This window comes from Haplochromis burtoni, unplaced genomic scaffold (assembly GCF_018398535.1).
Source record: "Haplochromis burtoni strain Fernald_Lab_line unplaced genomic scaffold, NCSU_Asbu1 Contig_222, whole genome shotgun sequence".
NCBI lineage: Eukaryota > Metazoa > Chordata > Actinopteri > Cichliformes > Cichlidae > Haplochromis > Haplochromis burtoni.
The window spans coordinates 638,242-665,076 of NW_024582583.1; the positions used below are offsets into that span (position 1 = coordinate 638,242).

General features: G+C 49.5%; 3 protein-coding genes across 7 annotated transcripts in view; 1 reads left to right on the forward strand and 2 right to left on the reverse strand.

The window, feature by feature from the left end:
• chrm4b (cholinergic receptor, muscarinic 4b) overlaps window positions 1-1,450 on the forward strand; it is a 19,950-nt gene extending 18,500 nt beyond the window's left edge. The window contains exon 3 of the mRNA XM_005936980.3: window positions 306-1,450. Within this exon, the coding sequence (XP_005937042.1) occupies window positions 306-719 (414 nt within the window). The 3' untranslated portion in view covers window positions 720-1,450. The remainder of the gene's footprint in view (window positions 1-305) is intronic.
• A 130-nt stretch (window positions 1,451-1,580) lies between these two features.
• Window positions 1,581-7,853, reverse strand: mdkb (midkine b). Of its 2 annotated transcripts, none has more exons than XM_005936931.3 (5): window positions 7,661-7,853; window positions 5,999-6,087; window positions 4,354-4,524; window positions 2,991-3,149; window positions 1,581-2,055 (listed from the first exon to the last, which is right to left on the reverse strand). In XM_005936931.3, exons 1-5 carry the CDS (start codon window positions 7,816-7,818, stop codon window positions 2,036-2,038), a joined length of 597 nt encoding a protein of 198 aa, XP_005936993.1. In that variant the 5' UTR covers window positions 7,819-7,853; the 3' UTR covers window positions 1,581-2,035. The 2 variants fall into 2 exon arrangements, with proteins under 2 accessions (XP_005936993.1, XP_005936994.1); XM_005936932.3 differs by lacking the exon at window positions 7,661-7,853 and adding an exon at window positions 6,786-7,123.
• Window positions 7,854-9,940: 2,087 nt separating this feature from the next.
• Window positions 9,941-26,835, reverse strand: part of dgkzb (diacylglycerol kinase, zeta b) — a 43,356-nt gene continuing 26,461 nt past the window's right edge. For 3 of the 4 annotated variants that reach the window (XM_042226649.1, XM_042226648.1, XM_014338276.2), the window contains 32 exons: window positions 26,273-26,381; window positions 25,609-25,704; window positions 25,185-25,262; window positions 25,051-25,107; window positions 24,907-24,975; window positions 24,450-24,521; window positions 24,195-24,311; window positions 24,049-24,123; window positions 23,809-23,910; window positions 23,549-23,631; window positions 22,028-22,088; window positions 21,833-21,946; window positions 20,968-21,108; window positions 20,806-20,884; window positions 18,939-18,994; window positions 18,796-18,858; window positions 18,370-18,443; window positions 18,127-18,238; window positions 17,796-17,995; window positions 17,429-17,529; window positions 17,064-17,155; window positions 16,295-16,364; window positions 16,181-16,221; window positions 15,777-15,967; window positions 15,445-15,531; window positions 14,602-14,670; window positions 13,843-13,877; window positions 13,633-13,676; window positions 13,408-13,528; window positions 12,715-12,751; window positions 12,528-12,627; window positions 9,941-10,879 (listed from right to left, as the gene is read on the reverse strand). In XM_042226649.1, the coding sequence (XP_042082583.1) occupies window positions 10,763-10,879; window positions 12,528-12,627; window positions 12,715-12,751; window positions 13,408-13,528; window positions 13,633-13,676; window positions 13,843-13,877; window positions 14,602-14,670; window positions 15,445-15,531; window positions 15,777-15,967; window positions 16,181-16,221; window positions 16,295-16,364; window positions 17,064-17,155; window positions 17,429-17,529; window positions 17,796-17,995; window positions 18,127-18,238; window positions 18,370-18,443; window positions 18,796-18,858; window positions 18,939-18,994; window positions 20,806-20,884; window positions 20,968-21,108; window positions 21,833-21,946; window positions 22,028-22,088; window positions 23,549-23,631; window positions 23,809-23,910; window positions 24,049-24,123; window positions 24,195-24,311; window positions 24,450-24,521; window positions 24,907-24,975; window positions 25,051-25,107; window positions 25,185-25,262; window positions 25,609-25,704; window positions 26,273-26,381 (2,863 nt within the window). In that variant the 3' untranslated portion in view covers window positions 9,941-10,762. The remainder of the gene's footprint in view (window positions 10,880-12,527; window positions 12,628-12,714; window positions 12,752-13,407; window positions 13,529-13,632; window positions 13,677-13,842; window positions 13,878-14,601; window positions 14,671-15,444; window positions 15,532-15,776; window positions 15,968-16,180; window positions 16,222-16,294; window positions 16,365-17,063; window positions 17,156-17,428; window positions 17,530-17,795; window positions 17,996-18,126; window positions 18,239-18,369; window positions 18,444-18,795; window positions 18,859-18,938; window positions 18,995-20,805; window positions 20,885-20,967; window positions 21,109-21,832; window positions 21,947-22,027; window positions 22,089-23,548; window positions 23,632-23,808; window positions 23,911-24,048; window positions 24,124-24,194; window positions 24,312-24,449; window positions 24,522-24,906; window positions 24,976-25,050; window positions 25,108-25,184; window positions 25,263-25,608; window positions 25,705-26,272; window positions 26,382-26,835) is intronic. The other variant, XM_042226647.1, reaches the window with a different exon arrangement.

Consider the following 26,835-nt stretch of genomic DNA (forward strand, 5'->3'; position numbering starts at 1 on the left):
TCAGATCAAACTGAGGTTATTGTACTAAATCTTAGAAATGCCTTATGAAGCCAGACGCTTCCTCTGGATAGCATTACTTCAGCCTTCAGTGACACTGTAAGGAAACCTTGGAGTCATTTAAATGACTCTAAGATGACCTGCTCTACCTCCCAAAGATGGCTGTAGTCTAAAAGGCAAGAGAATGGACAAAGAATGGAAAGAGAGCATGTGTCTACTATATTGGCTCCCTGTTCAATCCAAATACAGAGATTGGTTGTAAGGGCGCCTGATGAAAAGAAGTGAAGGTAGCTTGTTTGTCTCCTCAGAAGCATCCCTCTCAAACTGCTGTCAAACCCACCGGAGACGAAGACCACAACAAGACTGAATCTGAAGACTCATTCAACGCTGACCTCCACAGGGCGGCCTCGGCAGTCTTCTCCTCCTGCCCCGACATCAGCTCACATGAGAGGAGGCGGCAGCGAGTGATAGCGAGGGAGAGGAGGGTCACGAGGACCATCCTGGCCATCATCCTGGTATTTGTCCTCACCTGGACGCCGTACAATGTCATGGCCGTTGTTGCTGCCTTCTGCCATTGCCGCATTCCTGACGCCCTGTGGACCACAGGATACTGGCTGTGCTACGTGAACAGCACTGTCAACCCCGGCTGCTATGCCCTGTGCAACGTGACCTTCAGAAAAACCTTCTGCAGCCTCCTGCGCTGCCGCTGCAGGCGGCTGTAACAGCACTGGTGTTTTTTTGTTTTGTTTTTGGCAGCTGGCTTTTTGCTTTCCTTTCATGGAGTTTGGTCCTATCGCAGGTTTCCATCTAAATGTAGAAGGAGATTTAAGATGGGCAAAACAAATGCGAACAAAAGGTTGTTTCCATCCTTGCAGCTCAGTGGTTGGTCTGACAAACAGCCGGTGGTGCAAAACGTCCTTAAATCAAAGCAGATAATGCCATCATGTCTCCATTTCCAGCTCAGATGACATGGCCTCTTATCACAATTTGGGCTGTAAATGTTTGATGTTTATGTAGTTAATTAATCCATCTACTTCCTGCTGCTTCTCCATGATGTGTTTAATGAGCAGTGACTGATGTAACAAGGCATAAATGCTGTCAAGGCTGCAGCTACTGTTCATCTTTATTATTAAGAAAGTGTTTGGTAGATGCAGCACAATAAAGGAAATAAAACGGCGTCATTACTGCTAAGAAACACGTTTAAGGCTGTGAACATGCTTATTTCTGGTAGAAAGTTTTAACATGAAAGTCTATGACTCTGCTGGAGCCTCTAGTGGACTTTGGCTGCCTCAGAGGTTGCTTGGTGGAGACCAGAAGCAGAGTTAAAGCAGATTTTTGTGTTTTTAGTTGAAACTGTAGAGGACCGAGAATAGAACCCTGAGGAACTCCTGGAGAACTTACCGACACTTTAAATGTGGAGAAGTCGATCTGTCTGCTTAAAGATTCGGGTCACTGAGTTCCTGTAGTGAACAAAGCTTGTGATTTGTGCCTCCAAACTGAACCCCGTTCTTGAATATGCATGAACCTTTTATTATTATGACAGCCATCGTGTCTGTGCACCAGTAATCACGCCAGAGTCTTCACCAAAGCAATGTACAGTCTTTATTTTGCTTATTTGTACAGTTTCATCCTGCAGCAACAATAATCTATAGTTTAAAAAATAGATTTCATAGAGGATTTTCTCAGATTCTTTAAAACTAAACTCGCCTACAAACAAACTCGTGACGATCCCGTGAGGACCAGCGTCCAGTTTAGTCTGAATTCACAGGTGGCTACTGTACAAGCTTTAGGATTATCTCAGTGTAATGGTTAACAAACTATCAGCTACGAGGATTATTCTCATCATCTAGCGGGACAGTGTCGGAAAAGCTTTAATCCAGAAAAACATCAAATCAGAAACCAGAAAAACAAGAATCAAAAGCAAGGAGAGGCGGTCGGTGTGTTTTGGAGGAGTCTCTCGTTTTGTGTATTCAAAGGAGGGAAGACGATCGTTGAGGAAGAGGACGAAACGCCGCCGTCTTCTGTCGCGGTACATCCTTCAGTTGGACTTCTTCTCGCCTGAGGAAGCAAAGCATCAGACATTCATGTTACAACATCGTTCCCCATGATGAATCCCGCACGTTTGCTCTGGTGGAGGCGAGGAAGATCAGGTTTTATCATCAGGTCTGAATCTGAAGGTGCTGCCGACCGGCCTCAGCAGCTAATGCTTCAGGTTAGCAACACCTACTGACCAATCAGATCTCTGGGAGACGGCGTTATGGCTCAGAGCTCAGATGCTTGGAGCACGAGTAAGAAACAGGTTTTTAATTCAATTCAACTTTATTTATTTAGCGCCAAATGACATCAACAGTCACCTTAAGGTGCTTTGTATTGTAAGGTAGACGCTACTATAATACACACAGAAAAACCCAACAACCATACGACCTCCTATGAGCAAGTAGGACAGTGGGAAGGAAAAACTCCTTTATTAGAGAAACGTTTTTGTCTCCTGCTGGTTTTCAGAATATTATTGTTGAGTCTTTATCTGACAGTATAACGTGGAAACTGCAGCCTTGTGCACGTGAGTTTCCAGCTGAACCAGGTGAGCCACCTTCACCTGGCCTTTAGCCCCGCCTCCTTCAGAACTTCAGTGTAGTTTTTGTAAACGCTCAGAGATTCTGATCAGGTTTGCAGAAACAGCGATTTTTGGCATCTTGTGGCTGCTTTACAAAGTCAAATGTTCTCTTTGCTTTACTCGCCTGAAATCCTTTCTAAAACCTTTCGTCTCTGTAAAAGAGTGAAGGATCCGCCTCTGACTGCACTCCAACGGCATCATTACGCTCCTCCTCCATTTTCTCGATGTTGGTGGCGTCTGAGCTCAACGTGGCTTTTTTTATTTTTAATCACGACGGTGCTGCACAGTATTGCTACGAAAGCATCATCCGAAGCTACACGTGACTTGATTGTGTCGTCGTCTGTTGCAGTGACTGTTAAAGGTTACTGAGGACTCTCACCTTTGACCTTCTTCACTTTGGGGGAGCAGGGTTTGGACACCTTGACGGTGGCCTGGCACTCGGCGTTGAACAGCGCTCGCTTCAGCGTCCCTGATCGGGTCTTGGTGTTGGTGGTGGCGTCACAGTTTCCCCACGGCCCAAACTTGTACTTGCAGTCACCTGAAAGAAGATTTGAACTTTGAACCCACAAAGCCGCCGCACGTTTCCCCCTCTGCCTCCCAGACGCATCGCTGCCAGCTTCATTTAAATTGATTCATTTTTCATTGATTGGCACATTTACATGACTTTTTGACTTCTCTGAATCATCAGTGGGATTTTTCTTTTATTCTGTAAAACCTGAATAAAGTCACAAAAATGCCAAATGTAGCAAAAATAATACAATTACAGCTCATTTATTCAAAATGAGATTGAATCTTTTCTTTCAATAAACATCCGTTTTGAAACATTTGAGTTTCCTGGTGGTTATTTCATGGCTTCACAGGGTCATTCAGTGATTTTAGTAAGAAATATGAAATATTTTTGGAGAAGCACGAACGATCCACATCCGAACCAAAGAGTAAAACAGTGAAATGTGGATTATTAAATATCAGGTCTCTCTCCTCCAAGTCTCTGTTAGTACATGACTTAATAATTGATCAACAAATCGATTTACTCTGCCTTACAGAAACCTGGTTGCAGCAGGATGATTATGTTAGTTTAAATGAATCAACACCCCCGAGTCATTCGGGGGTGTTGTCAGAACCCACCCACTCTGCTGTCTGATCATTTCCTGATAACATTTACATTTACAATAATTGATTACACAGCAGTGGGGAGTAGACTTTATCACAGTAGACGTCTTTCTGAAAGCGCTGTAACTAAGTTTAAGAATACTGAGTTAACTTCAATAATTACTTCCTCCAAACCATCAACGTGTCTTTTAGACCCCATTCCTACAAAACTGCTCAAAGAAGTCCTGCCATTAATTAATGCTTCGATCTTAAATATGATCAACCTATCTCTAATGATCGGCTATGTACCACAGGCCTTCAAGCTGGCTGTAGTTAAACCTTTACTCAAAAAGCATCTCTAGACCCAGCAGTCTTAGCTAATTATAGGCCAATCTCCAACCTTCCTTTATATCAAACATCCTTGAAAGAGTAGTTTGACTGTTTTAAATCAAAGACAATAAAATGCATTATTGGAGCTTTTTGTCTTTTAGAGGAGACATCATATCCTGGAGATAAATTCAGAGCGTTTAATAGGGCAGCGAACCCCGAGTGTAAATGTAATGTGTAGATGTTAGAGTTTGTGTCTTGAGCTCCACCCTGTGACCATCCGGAGGAGCTCTGCCCTGTGTGGTGTCAGCTGTGTGGAGTCTTACTGATGTCCTTCTTCCAGTTGCAGGGGATCTTGCAGGGAATCTTGTCGGTGCGATCTTTGCAGGTGGCATCTCTCACACCGTCCCCGCAGTCTCCGTGTTCAGGTATGCACTTCCCGTACCGAGTCTCTGCAGGGGAGCACTCGGAGGTCGTCCGGGACTTGTCATGCCTGCCTGCTGAGCAGAGAGTCAGTCAGACACCTGCAGCGGCTCAAACACGCTGACACAACATGGTTTAAACACACCGGAGGCCATTTTTCTGTTTCACGTTTTGTGGCCTCATAAAATGTTTTCATACAGAACGTTTTGCTTTGTTTCAGCTAAAGAGAAGAACAGGTTTGTACTTGTGGTTTAATTCCACCTGGATAACTGAACACTCTGATAAATTTAGCTTTTCTGCCTCTTAAAAGACGTTTCTGTTGAATCTGAAGAGTGTTTCTTTCTTTGATGTTTGTTTTGTGCTGACAGCGTGAGGTGAGGAGGGATTTTATAGCTCAGTCACACTGGAATAAAACTAGGACTTGTGACGAGGAACGATCTGTGATTGCACCGTCATCAACTGATTGCAAATAGTTGCCCAGAGGATGAACCTGCAACACTCTCACCCTCTGCACAGGTCAGGTCACCTGGTGGGAGGAAACCTGTCTCCAAACCGCCACGGCCCGCTCAGACACGTTTGCACATCGTTGCTGTGATGAAAACGACTCCGCTCACAGCAACGACATCACTGTCTGCTTCAGCTGGATGTTAACGTGAGCTTCTGCAGGTCGTTGCATTTGCATCTCTTTATGATCTCAAACAGATTTTTGTTTCCTGTTGTATTCCAGCCCGCTGCCTGTGCAGCTAGTCTTGGAAAAACCCGGAAACTATCCCAGTGGTGGTCAAACCACGGTTTTATACCGACATTAAAGTGCAGCGAGGTCATCAAATGTCATATTTAAATAGAGTGAGAGCTTACCCATATGGAAAAGATATATATAAATCTTATAAAGTTTGTATCTGTCTTGTGTGAAACTTGTATGAAAAGCATACAAGAGTGAAACCAGATATAAGATCCCTTGAAAAATTATATAATGAAACTTGTATGTTTTGGATACTTACTAAAACAATGTATGAAAGTGATGAGAAAGTGGCCACTTTGATGAGTAATCACATATAAGTTTTTACTATTTCTTTTCCGTATGGGGAGAGCTCCTGTACATCAGCATGAGACGCTGAGAACGGGCAGGTCAAACCTGGAAAAACAAATCTGTTGACAGACGAGCTCAGCTGCACCTGAAACACATCTTATTGTGTTTTTGTCCATTTCGTGAAACTTTTTCCCTCTTTAGTCTCCAGCAGCTCTCTGGACTGAATGCTTCACAGTCACTATACTCCAGTCATTTACACAAAGATCATTACTAAAGCAGAAGGGAAAGCTTTGCCTGAGTTAGTCTGGAATTTAAAGATGAAAACTGGTAAGAGCGTTTTTTGGATGTTTTCCGACAGGAAAAACTTGTTTTTCATGCTCGTTAACCTTTAATGCTTTACTTGAGTGCATGCCTACTGTGGTGACAGGCATTCCTGGGAATGCACTTTTTTAATGAAAGAAGAAAAAGAGAGACTTGACTTTCCCGCTGTGGTGACAGAACACGAAGGACAGCCACACCTTTGTGATGTTTGGCTCTTTTGCTGGCCTCAGCGGTGAGCGTCAGGGCCAGGAGCAGCAGCAGCGTCACTGAGAACAAACTTCGCATTCTGCAGAAACAAAAACACACTCACACTTACACATTATTCATCACAATACAACGTCAGTCAAACACAAGCAGTGAGAAAGAGGTGGACACCCTACAGCCAGAGGCCTGGACGCGCTGCCACGAACAACCACACCTTCCATTTGTTTCTAATGTTTGCAGCCCATCGGGTAAGAGCCACGCGGCGAGACAGAGACACGGAAAGGCTACAGCGAAGCCACAAAGAAGCACGAGAGCAACTACGCAGAAACACAAACACAGAATCACAGAGACACGAATCCACAGCCAAAATACAAAGAGCTGGAAAAGCAGGACTTCTGTCTGTGCTGAAACAGGAATGTGAGTTGAGTTGTGGTGTGTGTGCTGATCCGCAGCCTGGACGCGGGTCATCGAGCCAGATGGTTCAAACATTCAGACCAAACCAAATCTTTTCACCTCCTCCCGTATCACAGCGCCTCAGCCCAGTAATCTGGCTATTGTAGTGAGAGCAGCAGCAGTGGGATTATGAAAGTGGGCTAATGTATGCAGAAGCTGCTGTCAGAGCACACACACACTCGGCTGTTGTTTTGCACGTATCTGTGGTGTGCTGCAGGATTAGCACGTTCCTTTGGTGTTTGACGGCAGCGATCATCACACAGCAACAGCAGCCGTCGGCTCGGGGGACAAATGGAGAGCAGCCTCCAAAGAGAGAGAGTCAATTACCCAGAAGGCCCTGCTCTCCCTCGCTGCTGTCATTGTGCTGCGAGATGACAGACTCCTCTTTCAGCCTCCATTAAAGCAATGGTCCTCTTTCACATGTCAGCTGGCACAGCAAATCCTGCTCCTCTCGCTCCTCCTGCGGCCTTTTATGAGGAGAGAACCGGCTCTCAGCAGGTCTCCAGTCTGCCCCCCATCAATGAAGAGGAGGAGGAGGGGGAGGAGGAGGGAGGGGGCGACCGAGCAGCGTCTGAATGAGCTCTTTAGAGTTCCCCTCAAAAGAATACTGATTCATTGGCCCAAAACAAAGCCTCTTCTAGCCTGGTTTCATTTCTCTAAAGCCTAACACAGATTCTGTGCCACCCCCGAGGAGCCCCCTCCGCCCCCCGCCCTGAATGGAAACGTATTTGCATCAGAAAACAAAGAAAAGCAGTGGGATGCTCCCTCTGGTTCAGGAGCAGGGGCGACATCAGGAGAACTTCCTCCTGGATCTCGGGGTTCATTCTGGCATCCGGAGGCCGACCGGAGGCCGCGAGCACGAACCCCTCACCTGCCCGCAGCCAATCAGAGCGCACACAGGTGACTTGGAGAGAGACGCTCCAGACGAGTCAAAAACGTAAAGCTTTGAGTAAAACGAGCTTTCGTTCCGCTTCCTGTCTTTCTTCTGATTCCTTCGCTCCCGTTTCTGTCTCATGGCTTTGTTTCGGCTCCTTCCTTAATCCCTTGCTGCCTTTCCTTCCTTCACATTCAAGAGTAAACAAACAACAAGATTAAACAGAAGCTAAACAAACAAGCAAACAAACGCGTCGCCGATGAGCCGCAGCAGCAGAATCAACCTAAAGTGTGAAAACAGAAATGTGGGCACAAACGCGGACACTTACTTCGGGCTGGAGAGGAGCGGCCGGTCGCGCGGTGCAGTCTCGCTTTCTGTCGCTGCTTCAGCTGCAGCTCCCGAACAACCCCTCGCGTGCACGCGCACGCGCACGGTGACATCACACACTTTAATCCAGTCTCCAGGAACAAAACAAGCTCCGCTCATTTACATGAAATGCAGAATGTGTGCGTGAATGTTTGCGGAGTGGAGTGCGTGTCAGCCCACAGACGCGTGTCAGGTGACTTTCAGGTGAGTTTCAGGTGGAACGGCTTCTAGGAAACACTCGGTGTGGGTGAAAGGTCACGAGGCAACTCTTCTTAAAAAACAAAGAGAAACTGTTCGTGTTGCCAGCAGCAAGAAGGAATCTAACTACAAAAGTAATGGGATACTTTTTAAAAACATGACGATTTGAAACTTCTTGGGTCAGAGTGAACATGTTCCACAGCCTGATGGTGGCGCGCGTCTTTGTTCTGTGTGGTAACAGTAACCGTGGTGTTGCCTCTGACTGTAGCACAACAAAGGAAACGTGTAAGCTCGCGCTAACTGTGCACGAGCTGCCAGATGTTCAGCCCTTCTGAGGGGCAGCAGAGTGAAAGCCGAGCCGAGGCGCGCTGATGGCTCAGTCACGCGTGGAAGCCTTTGTTACGGTGCGCCAAAAACGGATTGCTCGTATTTAAACTGCTATAAGTAACTTGTTGGGCTATAACATGTGAAACATGTCAAATGCATCGCTTATGGATGACATAAAGTCATCTGGAGCCACAAACAACATCCGTGTAGAAGCTGCGATCAGTTTTTGGCAGCGACTTTTATCGAGCCTTTATTTATGCAGTTAAAAAAAATCTCATTAACATTAAAAACGTCTTTTGTCAGAGTAAGCTGACCAAGAGGGCAGAAGCGACATTACGATAGTTCAGTAAAAAACATTTTAAGTGGGGATACAGGAGCGGATTGGTTACAATGTCAGTACAATAACACAGCGTTATGAAGATAATTTTATTCTGTATAAAAGCTCTTTGTAAACGCTGTTCACCGAAGGCTGTTTACCAACATACGTAAAGATATTACACATAAAAAATACACAAAAACATTGGAAATCACTTTTTGGCACAACAACTGCAGCTGGAGAGGAAACCTGTGCTCCGTCAGGTCCTCCTCCGCCCTCGGGACTCCACGAGAGTTTAGTGTCAGTGGGTTTCTCTGCTGTTCTCTTTCACTTCTAACAGTCGTGAAACAGACTTTATTTCATCTGCGTGAACGGTGATTATGAGTCTGTGTGTAAAACACGAGTGTCCCTAATCGAAGTGTCAGACGCTTTATGACGTCCAGGTTTCTGAAGATTTCTCTTTATGTAAAAACGTTTCACTAAAGCAAAATCTCGGTGCTTTGGTGTTGTTTTTCTTATTGAACTGATTTGGTCAGATGTTAGACTAAAGCACAAAAAGAGCGAGGAGCTGTTCATCAGTAACGACCTAATAACACAATGATCGAGCTTTAAGAACAGCAGAAATGCTTTACAGGCCTCCGTGAGGCCGACAGAGTGCAGCGCCACCTTCAGGCGTCATCTGCAGAACGCTGATAGAGCATTGAGCATTTCTGACAGCTGATGCTGAGGGGAACACACACACTGAAAATAAAAGAGGATCCACGATGGACGCTTTCCTGTTTGGGTGCTAACGGCTCTCAGGTGAGGCAGAAGCACCAACCTCAGGCTGCAAACGCCGCTCAAGAAGCGGCTGAATTACTGTTAACAGCCCAGCTTTCGTCATGTTTCCTGTTCCTGGTGCCGGGAGCAGGTCGACGTTTCCAGCTGTGCTGACAAAGTCTGAACGTCTCAGTTTGTTGTGTTGCATTTTTTTCTTTGTCATGTTGGTTTTTCTCTGTCTTATGTTTTCTTTTTTTCAAATGGCTTTTTAAAAGTTGTGTCTTTGTTCTGTATCTTCAAAATATTATCATGTTTTTAATAAACTTCACATTATCAGTGAGACCTGCAGTGACTTCAGCCCATCCCAGGTTTGGGGGACAGCGCTCTGGTTCTTGCGGGCTCAGGTAAGCTGACACAGGTGGTGTTTTCTTCAGTGACGGGGCAGCCTGACACCTGAGGAGGAGGCGGGGTTAAAAACCACAGGTGAGTGCTGACAGGAAACAGACGCCCACTGGATGCAGCACAAAGCGTGAGATTGTGTTTTTGTTGTTGTTACTCGAGACTTCTGGTCCTCTTAGTGACGAAGTAACATAAACATGAACAAACCAATGATTATTTATGGGAATAAATGGGCGTGGAGAGTGTTGCTGACATGCTTTATTGCAGGTCACTCAGAAATGATCAAACCAAACAATTATTAGTTGAATATCATACAGCATCATGTCATCCTGCCTGCTATCTAAAGGTGATTATTAATCCTATGGCGTGACTGCTTTGGCAGAGCTTCAGCTTAACGTTTCCAACACTGACCAGTCTACCGGGCGTCTCAGCTATTTACACACATCACAGGAAGCATCGCACTTTACAGTCAGGTGACAAGTTACAAGAAATACGCTCGTATGTGACTAAAATCTCTAAAGTTCAGTTTGATCACAAACAAAATCTGTTACATCTCTACAAAGACTTCATAAATAAGCTGAGTGAGCCTAAGTTAAATATCCAAACACTTATTTCTGTCCAGTAAACAAATACATCCAAAAGGTCACTAGAAGCTTAAAGAAGACACGCTTGCAGCTTTTCTGTGATGCGGCGAAAGCGTTCAGCTGCAGATGGATGAAAGCCGCCACTGTTCGCCGTCGCACGTCTTCACGCGGAGGTCAGAGCGCTAATGTTCAGTCGATAAAGACGTATTCAAAATGCAGTTTGAGCCAGATCTGAGAGTCTTTGTGGCCTGAAGAGGAAACTAGTTTGACTTTGTTTTAGTGTCCAGGCGCGTTTACGCTGTTACGTTGGGTAGTTTGGAGGATTTTCAGGCGTTTGGACAAAAACACAACAATAACTCGCCCTGCCCCCGCACAGCAGACGAGAAGCACGACGCTGCCGTCTACGCCGAGACCCGGCGCCTCTCTGCAGAGGACGCAGATAAATACGAAGGAGGGCGGGAGGAGCGAGGTGTTCGGGAGGTCACACGGTCGTCTCCTGGTCCTCTCGCTGGATCATCTGGTAATGCTGGCAGCTCTTCAGATAATCAGCCAGCTCCGGGTCGCTGGCGTTGGCGGCGCGCTGCCTGGGAGTCTCCCCCTGAAAGAGACGAGCAGAGCTTTAAGAAAGCCGAGGGGCTCCACCGTCAGCTCCGTTACCTCCACGGTCACCTTTCAATAAGCTGCAAATAAAACCCTCAAATTTCACTCATCAAACTCTCAGTGTGACCTCACAGCGGACATCAGTGGTCACATGATGCGATTCAGCCGAGCAGACTACAGCCCCCTGGGTCACCATCCACCTGTCAGTCAAAGAGGCCACGCCCCTAATCCAGGTGAGTGATGAAAACGGGCGTAATGCAGGAGGAAATGATCTCTGGAGAACAGTTTGTGTATCGGGCTGCAAACACGCTGCCTCTGCTGGACGTCAGAGGAACTGCACAGCAGAAGGAGCGAAGGCTCCGAGCTGCTCGGTGCATCTAGACACTAAATAACACATGAACTCTTTTCCTCCTCTGGAGAGGAGAAGACAAAGAGAAACTCAGATTATGGGCTGCTTCCTGTTACCACTGGCTTCACCATGGCGACGGTGAGCCGTGGCCTTTTGTATGCGCCGGAGCGAGGCCGGGGGATCCCGCGGCGCTTCGTTTCTCAGTGACACACAACATTAATCACTGTATAGAAGTGGGTCAAATACTGCTGGAGATCCATTTAGAGCGCGGTGGCTGTGCTCCGGCCGGTGGCCGTCACTGCGCCTGAGAACGACACGCAAACGGCTTCGTGCAGCGGGAAGCTCGACCGATCACACCAACTCACATTCTTTGTGTCCACGAGCACAAAACGGAGCGCACGGAGGAACCAACCAGCGCAGAGCAGCAGCTGGGACGCCACATCGTGATTTGCAGACGCATGCGCTGCTTCATGTTGATTCGTCTCTTATTAAGCTCCTGCTCCGCTCTGGCACAGCTGATGTTCAGCTTCAGACACTGGGCCTCATTCACAAGCAGAAACCTGAACTCTAAACCACACACACACACACACACACACACACACACACACACACACACACACACACACACACACCGTGCACGGATGGCGAAGGCCCGGCTGTCATCTCTAAGCTCAGGGCGCCGCTGCAAACATAATGCAGCTTCACCCCGAGCCGCGCTGTTGTTCACTCAGCCAGCAGGAGGCGCTGCGCCGCCTGTTGTACCTGCGTCACCAGATAACGTTCTGCTTTTGTACGGATGCAAAGTACAGTTTTAAAAGCTTTGTTGTTTTTCCCGTTACACTCTGGCAACGGAGCGTCTTCAAAAGCTTCGATTGTCCAGATTGTCAGAGTTCCACTCGCTCCTCGCCGCCCTCCAGCAGGGTTTATAACGGATGCTGCTGTGGGGTCTGAGTGGGTGAAACACCTGCAGTGGGACTTTAAGTGTCTTCATGCTTCCAGCGCAGGAAAGGAACGCCACACTCCTAACACGCTCGACCTGCTATTAACTAGAGCAGGAGGGCAGGAAACCAGATCACACATTTTTCAAAATAAAACCAGCTGTTGCAGTTAATAATACAACAGCTTCCTGCCATTTTTGTGTTTCTTTTTATCGCTGTGTGACTGATTTCAATTGAAAGCCTGCGTGCGCTAGTACCTCTTGCCATGAGTTCCCAGAATCCTTTGCGGTTTTACCCCTTAATGACGTCACATTTTCAATCTCTATGGAAGCATGGACACGAAGTATCTCCTGCTTTACCTGTAGGTCTGTCTTCATGAGCGAAGCTCCGGCCTCCACCAGGTATTTACAGATGCTCCTCTGACAGGAAGTGGCGGCTTTATGGAGCGCCGTCTCCCCTCTGAAAGAAACAAGAACGAAAACACACATGAAGACGCCGAGCCTCGTCCAGCAGGAGAGGAATCGAATGGAGGAGAAGCTGACTCACGTCTCTTTCTCGGTGACATCCAGGTGGGACGTGGGCACTGAAAGCAGCGAGACAAACAGAGTCATCATCACAGACGAACATCAGAGCGCTTTAATGTGGTGGCGACAGCACGTGATGCTACGAGGAGCAGCTCGAGCTTGTGACTGGACAGTCGAAGTGGATCGACTCCTCGTTCCCTGTTTCCACGTTCGTACGACCTGATTTGACCCCACAAAGAAGCTACACCTGTGTGCACGACCACCTGCTGCTGGGGACGAAGAGGAGCAGCTCAGGGCTCACATACGAGAGCTACAGCAACGGGCAGGACGTGAGAGTGAGGCGTCTCAGGGTGACGAGCTCGGAGATGAGAAGGTCCAACTACACAAGTTTAGATTCTTACTTCAGTGACTGAAACTTTCTAGTTCGTACTTTGCTTCTAGTTTCTGATGAGAACCTCCAGAAACGCCCTGAAACGCGAGCGTTTCTCTAAATCACGGATCAGGTATGGCAGCTCTCTCCTGACCGTTATCTGAGGAGTCGAAGAACTCGTCCCGAGGACGAGCCGAGTGTAATAAAGGAGGAGCAGCGTGGCGTGAGGCTGGCGGCTCGGTCGCAGAGTGGAAATACCACAGCAGCCTCAGCCGTCTTTGCACACTCAGTCATCAGAATCAGGTTTCTTAACGTTTAGCCTTTATATACAAACGATTCGCTCACCGCTGTCGATGAGGTACTTGACGATGTCTTTGCAGCCGGCCTCCACGGCGTGATGCAGCAGCGTGCAGCCGTCTCCGTCTTGCAGCAGGAGGTCCGCCCCCTGTTGGTGGAGCTCTCGGAGCTGCACAGCAAATACAGCGATTTGTTCCAAAGTGCACATGCTCAGTAAACCGCTTTCCTCAATCAGAAATCAATACTCGTAACGATCAAGACGTCCACACTCACCCGGTCCAGGTTTTCCTTCTTGATGCAGCTGATCAGCTCTGCATCTGAAGAGCAGGAAACAGACACAAGGTTACACTTGTTTTCACTTTAAATTCACGCAGCAGAGTCCAGAACACAGCCTGTCAGCTCCCTCTGCTGGACAAGCGCTGGAACTGACGCTGAAGACTCACAGTGTTCAACAGCAGAACTGAGGAGGAGGAGGGTTTTTACCTTTTTCAGGGTCGTGTGAGGTAGCAGCAGGAGGTCTGTCAGTGAGAGAAGACACAGATAGGAGGTCATCAGATTGTCATGTGACAGAGGGAGGAGCTTAAATCTGAGGTGCAGGGTGATCGGGACAATCGGGGGCTTTGAAAGCCGCCCGCCTCGTGAACAGTTTCTTCTCGCACCGAGACATCATGAGGGGTGTCACGCCTGCACGTCTGTGCGTGTCCTCCTGGGATCAAACCGCTGCACACGCACAGCTAATCTGTCACTGTGTGTCAGCCAGGTCTGAGTCTGTGCAGCGGGGACACTCTCGTTATGGTCTTGCATTACAGCGAGCGTTCTGAGCACCTGCGGCGTCTTGCAGTTAAGCTGCGTCTTTTTATTCTGCAGAGCCACAGCCAATCAGAGAGCTGCACAAACAGACGCCAAAGCACCTCAGGCCACAGACTGTATAATAAAGATGGACATGGCTTCTGATATTATGATGAATGTCCAGGAGGGGGCGCTGACGTCACTCATTATGTAAATTATGGCTCTCATTAGCGTTAAAGAGGAGGAGGCTGGGCTGTTCTTATTGGCTAACAACCTGACATCACCATGACATCACAAACCAGGCACAAAAAAAAGCTGTGAAGCTGAAATGTTGGCAGGTGTGTGTGTGTGTGTGTGTGTGTGTGTGTGTGTGTGTGTGTGTGTGTGTGTGTGTGTGTGTGGATGATGAGGAGCTTCAGAGAAACAGCAGACAGGAAGCAGGTGGAGTCGTACCTAATGACGGGTCTGAAATCAGCCGCGGCCGTGTTGGAGCGATGCACATTGATAATCTTTGCTCCTCGCCTTTAGATCACAGACAACATGGACAGGTGACAGGTGAGTCAGCGGCAGCACATGGAAAACAAACAGCACCGGCATGTGGACACGAGGGCGCGTTCACACGCCGGTCACATGGCACATCTGGACTGGTGTTGGGTTTAATACAGGAACTTTGTACGACTTAACAAAGCATCAACCTCAACGAAGGAGTGAAGGAAACACGAAGCTTCTTTCAGCCAGTCTGACGAGAACGATGTGGACACACGAGTCTACCACAAACTGCAGCATCAAAGCCTTCATGGGGATAAAATGTTCAAAGTGCCAATTTAAAACGTACAAATTTGATGTATTAATGTTAGTAGACTCTTAATAAAAGATGGACGTAGGTGCGAGGGACACTGCAGGCTCAAGCCCCGCCCTGAACCCTCCCCTGCTCCTATTCGGCTCTGACGGGACCAAAATCACTGAGTCAAAGATCAGCGATCGTTATCTCACAGACCAGAGGAGTCGCCCCCTCCTGGACGTCACTTAGACTGCAGACGGCGTCCATCGTTTATATACAGGCTGTTATTAATGCAGGCGTGGGACCACTGTGCCGTGAAAAAAAGCAGACAGCGCAGTGGTCGAGCCAGCAGGGGGCGCTCTCATGGAACGAAGTATTCACATTTAAACTGCTCATTCCTGTTATTTGTGTTTACAGATATCAAACAGATTTCACTGAGCGGACCCGAGTATCAGCTGACTCTACAGGATCTGAGCACTTCCTCCAGCAGCAGGTGTGCGAGTGCGTGTTGCTACCTGCAGAGGGCGGTCTTAGAGGAGCTCTGAGTCAAAGCATCGACCACGGAGCTGTCGCTGGAGATCCTCTTCCTCTGATCTCGGGATCTGAAACAAACACAGCGCTGTTTTTATTCCTGCCCCCCATGATTGATTTCTGATCGTGATTCGAGTGGCGGCGGCGTCCCAGCGGGGAGCAGAGGGACGAGCAGCTCCATGGAAACGGCACTTCAAACACCAGGAGCTTATTTCAGGGCGAAAAGCTGCAGTTCCTCTGACATCCAGCAGAGGCAGCAGCGAGTTAAGGTAAACACACAAACTGTTCGGTCCCCGTAGATCACATCTTCTCTCACCTGTGTGACGAGGTAGGGGAGGTGGGGGAGGGCGGCGAGCAGGGGAAGGCGAACTGCTGGTCTTGGTGCTCCTCCGAGTCCACCAGGTCGGGCATGCTGGGGGAGGTGCCCACCGTCTCCTTGGAGACCAGCTCCGGGTCCAGGATGTAGAGCTCCTCCTGAGAGATCTCCGTCACGTAGTTCAGGTGCTCCTGAAACAAATGACACATCAGGACACACCTGGCTGCAGCTCATCCATCATCACTGCCAGAAGAAAGAAAGCTGCACCAATCAGCAGGTGCAGTCTGCTAATCTGAAGGCCGGCGGTTCGATTCCCGTCTGCATCCATCATCCGTGGACGCACTCAGACATAGAAAAGCATGGATGTGCGACTCCACCTCGCCACAGTAAAGGTGCGTTCCTACCTGAGCCCGGTCGATCCTGTAGAAACGATCCGCCGTCGTGCCTGAAAGACAAAGAGAGCGCGTTTGGGCAGGTCGGGGTCTGTGCGCAAACGGAGGAGGTCGGCTCGGACTTACAGTCGAGGAAGCACCACTTCATGGAGAGCTTGTGTGAGGACAGACTCTCGCCTTTCATCGCCTCGCCGTCCTGGAGGAGCAGAAAGAGAAGTGTGAAAGGCACCGCCGCACAGAGCCGACACCACAGACTCACTTTTACATTTCACGGGAGGAGCAGAGGGAAACTGTCCAAATGTAATCAAATAACAGTGAGAGCCTCCATCAGACTCTTCGTACCGAGAGCCCCACCTCTCCTGACCGATGGCACACTCGTGCTGCAGGACGGCGAGCTGCTGTTCGTCTGTGCAGCTTTTCTCGGTTGGTGTTGGGTCACAGCTGAGGTTTATTACAAACAACACAGTCAGCCACTTCCCCTTACACCGCGCCCTGATGCTCCTCGCTATCAGTGTCTGATGTGTCACGCCGTGACAAGTTTCACCCTCTCAGAGCAGCCCGACGGGTCGCTCGCACCGCAGGAAGTACGATGGAGGAAGGATCTGCAGTTTTTTTGCTTTTGGCAAACAGTTGCACGTAGAGGTCGACTAAACCCCCCCAGCCTGTGGATGGTGAGGTGATTTCACAGGTGACAGGTAAGCTGTCCCAACGATCGCAGTCTGAGCGCTAAAGGTCGTCTCATTTTTAAATTGCCAACACGTCACAATTAAGTCGGTCGGCTCACGTCAGCTGTTATATTCTCATATAAAAGCTGCCAGGTATCTGTGTCATTCTGCAGTCTTTTAAATATGAATCAGTAGATTAATGATTACTCCTCCTGCCCACAACGCTGTACCTGCTCCAGGTTGTCCTGCAGACGGTCGATGTGCAGGCGGCAGGTCTCCAGATCGCTGTCTCCGGGGACGGTGATGACTCCCAGCGGCAAAGCTCCAGGAAACATAAAGGTCAAAGTGAGAAACGTGCAGCATGTGCTTGGTTTCTGCTTTGAAACAACAACAAGTGACTCATGATAGTGGAAACAGTCTGTCTCTTTCACTGAGGCACTTTAAAGACCATCAACAGTAACTGGTTTGAGGACTGAACCAGCAGGGTCCCAGTCCGATGAAACCAACGTGCCCCAAACACAGTAAACACAGTTAAACATGCATTTGACTGGAAGCACTGCTGCTACTTTGCAGATAACCAGTCCTTCACACTTACACGCCTCCTTCAGCTGATCTTTGTCATAATGCAGGGCCTCGTACGCCGCCATGCTGATCCGGTTCACCCTGATCTGGAGCTTCTCTGGAACGGGCTGCTGACTGCACACAAGCACGCCATCATTCAGTCACCGAACACGAACTGAGATCATCTGATTCATTTAAGCCGCTTGCATCATCTGCATACGCGTGATGGTATTTATCTACAGCGTAAATAGAAGTGGGCTGAAGCGAGCCCTGTGGACTCCATCGCTAATAGCAGCTATGACAGTCTGCTCAGTACTTCCTGTTACTGCGACTGCCAATGAGAGCAAAGGAATCTACTGAGCGACCAATGAAAGGTCGGTCAGTGCGCACACCAGACGTACTCATTGAGATGGGGCATGGAGATCCTCCTCTTGGCCTTCTGCACCATGTTGGCCTGGTTGCGCAGACTGATGTGAATGACGGACGGTGCCAGCTTGCAGGGCTCGCCGTCCACCTGCATGGGGATGGACTTAAAGGTGGTGAGGGTCACTTCCTTACACTGGTGGAGGCGTTCGCCATGACCGCCCACCTGGAGGGTGGCCTGCAGACAAACGAGCAAAGATTTAACTGGACCAAACGAGCGTTTACATCAGTAAACGTATGTCTGTGACGGGGCACGGTGTGGTCTGATGTGGTGTTTGTAGGTTACGCCGTCTGCGGCTGCACGCTCACCAGAGACGTCATGGTGAAGCCGATGACCTCGATGCAGCCGTCGTCATGCCGCTGAGGCTCAAAGTCCTGATGTTCGCTGGGGTTGCCCCACGGCGTGGTGCCAGCACAGTACCTGCAGCAGGTAGACAAACCAAGCGCGCACTCGTACTTTAACACAGCATTTCCAGTTTATCTACTGGCTGGGTTCCACCGAGGGAGACGGTGTGCATGTGGAAGATGTTTGTTAGCAGGCTGAAGACGTACCTGGGGATGTTGAGGAAGAGCAGACACTGCAGCTTCAGGTCCTGGACTTTGGCTGTGAGGTCCGTCCCGTCACACTGAGGAGGAAGGAAACGAGGATTTATAAAGGAGCGCGCTGCTCCGCGTGCTTCCTGCCACAGCCGTGAGCTGCAGAGGCTTGAGAAACTCTCTCGTTCAAATGTCGTCACGTGTCGCTCCAAAAAACCCAGAAACTCAAGATTCAAACGCCACATCCCAGCAGGTGGTGTTAGTGCGGCTACAGCCATCTTTATCCGCAGTCCATGCATAAAGTAAAACTTTCACACGTCATTGCTGGGTCACGCTGCGGTGCATCACAGGCACTGACTGGTTGTCATCGGCCGTAACGAGCTCGCTCACCTGTAACGACGCTCAGTCACACCTGTGTTTAAGCTTTTCAGCCCGACTCACCACCACTCTGATGTGCTTGGCGAGGTCTTTGGAGCTCCCGCTCAGAAAGTCTGAGAAGGCTGTCTGAAACAGACACGCACGCACATCAGAAACATGTTTACGTGTGAACGACCAGCACAGCAGCCGCACGAGGACACACTCACCCCTGCGTAGAACATCTTATTCCTGAAGCGGCTGTTAAACTTCTCGGGGTTCGCCTCTGAAAAGATCAAAGCAACAGTTTGAAACAGACCCCACAGCACCGACCCCCCCCAAACCACACAGCTGGACTCATTTCACAGGATTTGATTCTGGTCAGATTTTTAATGATCACATGAGACATAAACAGCTGTTAGCGGATGTTTTATGGTCCTGGAAGAAGATTAAAGGTGCAGGAAAAATACTGCTGATGAGTCCAGATGTTCTGAGTAGGCCTGGAAACTAGTGAAAGGCTTTTATTGTGTAGAGACACAGGTACCAGCTCACAGGTGTGAAACTGGCTCCGTGCACCGCTGTTCTCTAGCCTGTAGGGGGAGTGAGCGTCACCCAGAGTACAGAGCCCCCTGACAGGCTGCTGACTTCCTGTGAAGAAACAGGAAGTTACATTTCTAACCAGTGAAAGTACAGCAATGGTAAAGACAGCGCTGTAACTCAGCTCTGCTACAAAGCTGATAAACAACACGAGAGGTCAAAGGTTACAGGAGGTTTTAAATCCAACATTCCCGTCTGTTGGAGGAGGTGGATTTTACTCCCAGCTGAGTCACTCTGATCAGAGGAGGATTCGAGCTGCCACCCTGAATGCCACACCTGTGGACCTGCCACACCTGTGGACCTGCCACACCTGTGGCAGTTTCCTGTGTGTCACCGCCGGTTCGAAAGGTGATTAAACGGCCCATCGCAGAGCTGCGTACTCTCAGGTCAAACTCATTCTACACGCTGGGTCACAGGCTGACGGCGAGCGACCGGTGCTCGGAAGACTATCAGCCAATCAAAGATCAGCATGAGGGATCTTTGACGGCTGGTTGGTGAGATGTCGTTAAGCAGTTTTCACTTCCTCATTTGTCTTTGTGGTCATCTCGTTTCTATATTCCCAGTCTCAGACACAAAGTCGTAAGACGTCCTCGCGGTAACGCGTCTGTCTGCACAGACCTTTGAATTAAAGCTGGCAGTCTCTGCTTTGGGCCCTCAGTCAACACATGAACGTCCCGCTGTAAAAGCCGCCCACGAAGAAGAGCCTGCAGAGTACTCGAGTACAGAGCCAGCTCGTGTGCTGAACATCGATCCGAGCGATTCGATCCCGACCCAGAAGAAACGGGAATGAGTTCTGTATTTCTGACTTTATTGACCCCTGACCTTTGAGATGTCCAGCCTGACAGAGGGTAAAACCTTCGACCTCGTCGGCCCGGGTTCTTGTCCCGTCCTGCTTTCACACTTTGCGACAGTGGGGCAGAAGAAGGTCCTTTTAGCAGGAAGAGACACCCAGCAGGACCGGCTTCTTTACTGCTTTGGCATTTTAGCCATTAACTTATTCCATCCATCCATCCATTCGCTTCCGCTTATCCTTTTCAGGGTCGCGGGGGGCGCTGGAGCCTATCCCAGCTGTCATAGGGCGAGAGGCGGGGTACACCCTGGACAGGTCGCCAGTCTGTCGCAGGGCTCCATTAACTTATCATCTGTGTTATTTGAATGCCCCACAGAGGAGCGGAGGACGCCACAGCCACACTCGCTCTTCATAACTTGTTAACCTACAAACGTGGAGCGGCGCCATGCCGGAGTCTCTTTACATCAGTAATAATCCTGTTAGAGAGTCATGCTCCACAAGGGGGCGCCCTGTCCCCGTTTTTGTTTGTTCTTCAGCGTGTGGGAACAGGTTTGGTGCTAGAACCATTTTAAAGTACGGATGCAAACTGTGACACAGTCATCGTGCATCTTTTATTAAACCAGCCGTGGACACGCTGTCAGGGGGAGGGGACAGCTCAACTATCAAAGACATGATGGTGGATTTCAGGACGCGCCTGTGAGCGTACTGACCTCTGGATTCATGGAAGCCCAGCGTGACGTGAGCGTCGAAGCCCAGACTGAAGTAGTTGTTGAAGACGTCGATGGGGAGCTGAAAGGAAGCAGCAGAATGAAACAGACCGTCAGATCCTCCTCGGGTGGGCGTCGGCTCTCGCAGGTGGGCGTTAAACTCACCTTGTCTGTCTGGTGTTCGTCCCGGTCCTCGGGCCGCGCCTCTGGGTTTGCCTCCACGTTCAGGTTCCATCGGTCCAGCTGCACGATGTTGCCGTCCTCCACGTGCGAGAGGATCTTCGTTATCGGTTCGTCGGTGTAGCCCTGGGAGAAGAAGAGGAAGAGGACGAGTTACACAAGGAGCAACGCTGGCTCCTATTTTCACAGAAGAAGAAGCAGCGTTCACACAATGATCCACACGTGACGATTTTCTTACACGAGTCCTCTGAGTGAACGTGCTTCAGCATTAAACTGCAGTGAAGCTTCTCCACTTTTATGATTAAGCTGAATTTTTATGAACCTTCACAAAACAACCTGCAGTTCTTCTGACGCCCAGCAGAGGCAGCAGTGAGTCAGTCCCATGTTAAAAACTGTTGGTCCCCACAGCTAATGTGCATAACACCTGTACTCATACGTTCATCTTTAAATTATATTCAATTCAATTTTATTTATGTTGCAACAAATCACAGGCGCCTTATATTGTAAGGTAAAGCACAGAGAACACCCCAATAATCAGACGACCCCCTGTGAGCAAGCACTTTGGCCACAGTGGGAAAGAAAAACTCCCTTTCCTTCTAACAGGAAGAAACCTCCAGCAGATCCAGGATCAGGGCAGCCGTGTGCCGGTTGGGGGTGACAGGATGGAGACAGGACGTATTTCAGGGGCCTGGAGAGGCTAAAGTGGCTTGCTGCAGACGGAGCAGCTACACTGAGGCCCGGTGTCATAAAAAGAAAGATTATTCTGACTGTGAACCATGCAAAGCTGCTCTGGAGCCCAAGAATGAGAACAAACTGGAAATGATCAGAAGTGGTGGTGGAGCTAACTTACTCCTCCCCAGTTCAGAGTCCTTGCCAGGTCGTTGCCAGTCCCCAGTGGCAGGATGGCCACAGGAGGCTGAGGGCGGAGCTTCAGCTGATCCAAAACAGACAGGATCCACCCCACCTGCACACACACAGACACGCTGATGACAAACCATCATCTGTTGGTTAAATACTGGTGAGGAATAAAGCGTCTGTGACTCACGGTGCCGTCCCCCCCGCAGGCCAGGATCCGCAGGTTGGGCACTTTGGCGTACAGCTCCAGCCTGCAGGAAACACGACAGATTTTAAAATGTGAGTGCAGGACAGAGGAGGAAGCTGAGGGAGGAAGGTGGAGGCAGACTGCACAGATGAGAACAAAGAACAAAATCGTACGCTGAAGCGTTGTTAGAGTTTCTTTTCAGTTTAGAATGAACTGAACGGATGGAGAGAGGCCAACAAATCTAAGGCCACTGAGGGAGTGCAGGGTGAAGCGGTGGTGACACGATTAGAGCGCGCTGCAGGTATCGCAGGTGCTGCGCTGGATCATATCTATCTGACAGCCTCAGTCCACTTTACAGTGGGGCAAAAAAGTATTTAGTCAGCCACCGATTGTGCAAGTTCCCCCACTTAAAATGATGACAGAGGTCAGTAATTTGCACCAGAGGTACACTTCAACTGTGAGAGACAGAATGTGAAAAAGAATCCATGAATCCACATGGTAGGATTTGTAAAGAATTTATTCGTAAATCAGGGTGGAAAATAAGTATTTGGTCACCTCAAACAAGGAAAATCTCTGGCTCTCACAGACCTGTAACGTCTTCTGTAAGAAGCTTTTCTGTCCCCCACTCGTTACCTGTATGAATGGCACCTGTTTGAACTCATCATCTGTATAAAAGACACCTGTCCACAGCCTCAAACAGTCAGACTCCAAACTCCGCCATGGCCAAGACCAAAGAGCTTTCGAAGGACACCAGGAAAAGTATTGTAGACCTGCACCAGACTGGGAAGAGTGAATCTACAATAGGCAAGCAGCTTGGTGTGAAAAAATCAACTGTGGGAGCAATCATCAGAAATGGAAGACATACAAGACCACTGATAATCTCCCTCGATCTGGGGCTCCACGCAAGATCTCATCCCGTGGGGTCAAAATGATCATGAGAACGGTGAGCAAAGATCCCAGAACCACACGGGGGGACCTGGTGAATGACCTGCAGAGAGCTGGGACCAAAGTAACAAAGGTCACCATCAGTAACACACTACAACGGCAGGGAATCAAATCCCGCAGTGCCAGACGTGTTCCGCTGCTGAAGCCAGTGCATGTCCAGGCCCCGGCGACAGCGGGAAGGAAAAACTCCTTTTAACAGGAAGAAACCTCCAGCAGGCTCAGGGAGGGGCCATCTGCTGCGACCAGCTGGGCGTGAGGGGAGGGCGACAGGACAGAAGACCCGAGTGTTGGAATCACATGACAGGTTTTCATCAGTTAAGCTTCATTCGATTTAGGCTCCGCCCTCCTATCCACTCAGCTACCTGTGCTCTCTGCGTGTCTCTTTTGGACCTTTTTCAGGTCGTCACGTCTCCCCAGAACATGATGCACCACCACTAAAGGTCAAAGGTTAGCACAGCAGCTGAGTTTACAATGCCAAACCGTTACGATGTCAAAGTTCATCCTCATTGCCCCACGATGTGCTCGGTCTAACTGAAGCGGTGAGGTCAGAGGTCACAGGATACGAGTGGGCAGTCTCACCCCTCTTTGGGCCCGCCCTTCGTCAGGTCGAACACCTGCCGCGGGTTCAGGTACCACATGAAGGACTGGATGATCTTTGCTCCCTGAGAGGAGAAGACAGAAACAGGTGTTTGATGAGAAGCTGGAGGAAACGATCCAAAACACAGGAGTCACATGACCGCCCAGCGCCGCTCTGCGTCTGCCTTTTGGGCTTCGGGTTCGCCGTGCAGTGCATTCTGGTCATTTTCCTACTTCTGTGAGTGATTGGAGGATGACCGTACCTGGTTCCCACCGCTCTTTGGGTTCACAAACACCAGCAGAGGCTTCATGAGCTGAGAGGGGAGGGGCTTCACCAGGAAGGGCTTCCAGCGGCCATCTTGGACCTGAGAACCAAAAGAAAGGTTAACGCATGAGCCCCAACGCCGTGAACAGACGTGACCCTCAGAGCTCTCAGTCTGACCTCTAACAGCTTAAACCAATCAGCTGTCAGGATCAAAACAACGATGACGTCACTTCCTCACCTCTCCGCCCTTCTTGCTCGCCTTGTTAGACTTCAGTGACGTCCTCTTCTTCTTCTTACTGGACTTCAGCGACGACTGCAGACAGGACAGAGACATCAGCGTGTGTGTGTGTGTGCGCGTGCGCGTGTGTTTGTGTGTGTTTGTACCTGTGGCCTGCGGACCCTGATGATCCAGGTGGGCGGTACGATGACTGCGGCGTGAGCGCCCAGAGAGCAGCACTCCTCGATCTGCTGCAGCATGAAGCAGGTCACCTTGTTGTGATACTGAAACACAAACAGGAAGTCAGCTGAGAGCGTCATCCAGCACCTGCACGATCGCGGCGTCGGGCCGGGACGGTCGGTTTGGCTCGTTGGCCTTTCTCAGTGAACTTTGAACCTGAACAGATGAAAGCGAGCACTCACCGCCTGTTTGCACCACGAGCAGCTGATGGCGACGATCTCTTTGCTGTGGAAGGCAAACTTCTGCTGAAAGCCCTGTGGGTGAGACAGGACTCAGGTTAACCTGCATCTCGTCTTCAGCGTTTCCTTCCTGTGTGCCGTCTTCATCGCTCACGCTGCGTCGTTCTCATAAGCCATCATTTATTCGTTTCTTTGCCTCTGTTACCTCAAACTTGAGTCAGCTCCAAAGCTTCTGACCTCAGTTTGAAATAAGAAGCTGTTTTTAAACCAGGGGTATTAAACATCAGGCCCGGGGGCCAGCATTGGCCCAGTAAAGACTCCAACCCGGTCAGCTGGACGGTTTTGGGGAACACCAACGTAATGAAGGCTCAAATAAACAGTTTTGTCATCATCTTCTCGGCTCTGTTTGTTTTTCAACATAAACAACAAAAAAGCCGTTCGACGGCGAGCGGACGCTCACCTTCCCGCACTGTCGACACTTGCCCGCCTGGCGCCTCCGGTGGACCCAGTGGTGCCGGACGACGTTGGACTGAAAGACAACAGCTGGTTAACAGAACTCGTCTCTGCACAGCATTCAGGCTTTAAAGAATCTGCTCTCACTGACCTCTCGCACGGCTCGACATCCGGGTTCCCTGAACGACGGCTTGCACCTGAAATTAATCTGAACACAGGAGACGTGAGGAGAGGAAACAGGAAACACCCGAGGGCGTAAATCCAAAGCGGCGCCTCGGCTTTTACCTTCTCCAGCTGCTCCAAGCACACGGTGTGCACCGAGATCTTACACCCGGCGCATTTCTTCCTCCCTTTGTCTGTTTGCTGCAGACAAACATCAGATTTACTCATTTACTGTAATGTGACAAAATGTGGGAAAGTTCAAGGGGGACAAATACTTTTGCAAGCCTCTGTGAACAGCATCAAGTCACAGATACAGTCGCCTCAATGCGCCTTATATTGTAAGGTAGACGCTACAAAACCCCCAAATCATCCCCTGTGAGCAACAGTGGCGACAGTGGGAAGGAAAAACTCCCTTTTAACAGGAAGAAACCTCCAACAGAGAGGGGCGGGTCCATCGGTTGGGGTGAGAGAAGGAAGATGATTTGTTAAACACAAACTGGCGTCATCAGTGAGGAAAAGCATTTTTCCTGGCGGTGGGCGGACTCACCAGAGACTTGGCGATGCAGTACTGCTCTCCAACATAGCAGAAGTCTCCGGAGACACTGGTCTCAAACCAGATGTGGTCGCCGTACTGGGCGTTATCCTGTGACAGAAACACAGCAGCTTCAAGGTGAAAACCAAACGCTTCAGCGCAGCAGGACAGATGTGCACAGCGACGTGTTCCTCGTGGCGAGCTACGGTGGGGAAAACGGATCGATCCCTGCCGGATGTGCACGTCTGCTCACAGAGAAATGAACGCTGGGATTTTATTTAAAGGAAAAAGACAGAAAATCAACCTAAAGGTTAAACATCTACATATCCTGGCTGTGTGCACATGCATTACAATCAGCCAATCACAGATCACCATCAGGTGCGTGCTGCACACCTGCACGAGGCTGGAATAAACTATGGGACAGTCAGCAGGAAGCTCGGGGAGGAGGTGAAGCTGCTGCTGTGATTATTCAGAAATGGAAGAAATATAAACCATGAGTCTCCTCGGTCTGAGCTCCATGAGGTGAGGATGATAAAGATGGTGGATCACCCCGACGCTACACGGGAGGAGCTCGTTATTGACCTGATCGAACATTTATTGTGTCTGGACCAGAAGAAACGTGTTCGTCTGGAGGAACTGTTTAAATCTGCGCAGAGAGCGAGCTGATGAGGCGACTCACGCTCCAGTCGACGGTGCTGCTCGGCTCCTGCGGCGACTCGCTCGCATCGGACGTCGACACGTTGGCCGGAGTCCCGGCGTGCTGTGCGCCCGACTTCGAGATGGCTTTTCTGCAAAGACAAGAGACCAGGAGAGCTTTGAAGAAGCGGCTCTGCTTTCAGAAACAGTGTTCATAAAGTGTTCAGAGACATGATTTCACACAGGAGAGCGCTCAGAGAGCAGAGATGCTGGAGGAGGAGCCACGCCTCCTCTGGGCTGTTTGGGTTTCAAATGTTCATAAACACACGTCGGCTGCATCCATGTGAGTGACATCTGATCTGAACCCACTGTGAAACTTTCAGGGTAGATTATCTGTGCCTGCAGGGGCTAAATGAGGCCACGCCCACAGTTTGATCCTAAATGATACTTCCTGTTAGCTTAAAAAGCTAACAGCGCAGGTTCCTGAGCTCTGATTGGACAACACTGAGCACAGTGTCTCTACTCTTCTAAGATGTTAGGCACACACACACACACACACAGACACAGACACACACACACACACACACACACACACACACACACACA

Bases quoted from the DNA above. Each gene is read 5' to 3' on its own strand.
- mdkb (XM_005936931.3), bottom strand. From the start codon at position 7,818: ATGAGCGGAGCTTGTTTTGTTCCTGGAGACTGGATTAAAGTGTGTGAT. The intron at 3,150-4,353 runs GTAAGACTCCAC...ATCTTCTTTCAG, and splicing joins CAACTGGAAGAAGGACATCA to GTGACTGCAAGTACAAGTTT. The intron at 2,056-2,990 runs GTGAGAGTCCTC...TTGCTTCCTCAG, and splicing joins CAAAGTGAAGAAGGTCAAAG to GCGAGAAGAAGTCCAACTGA.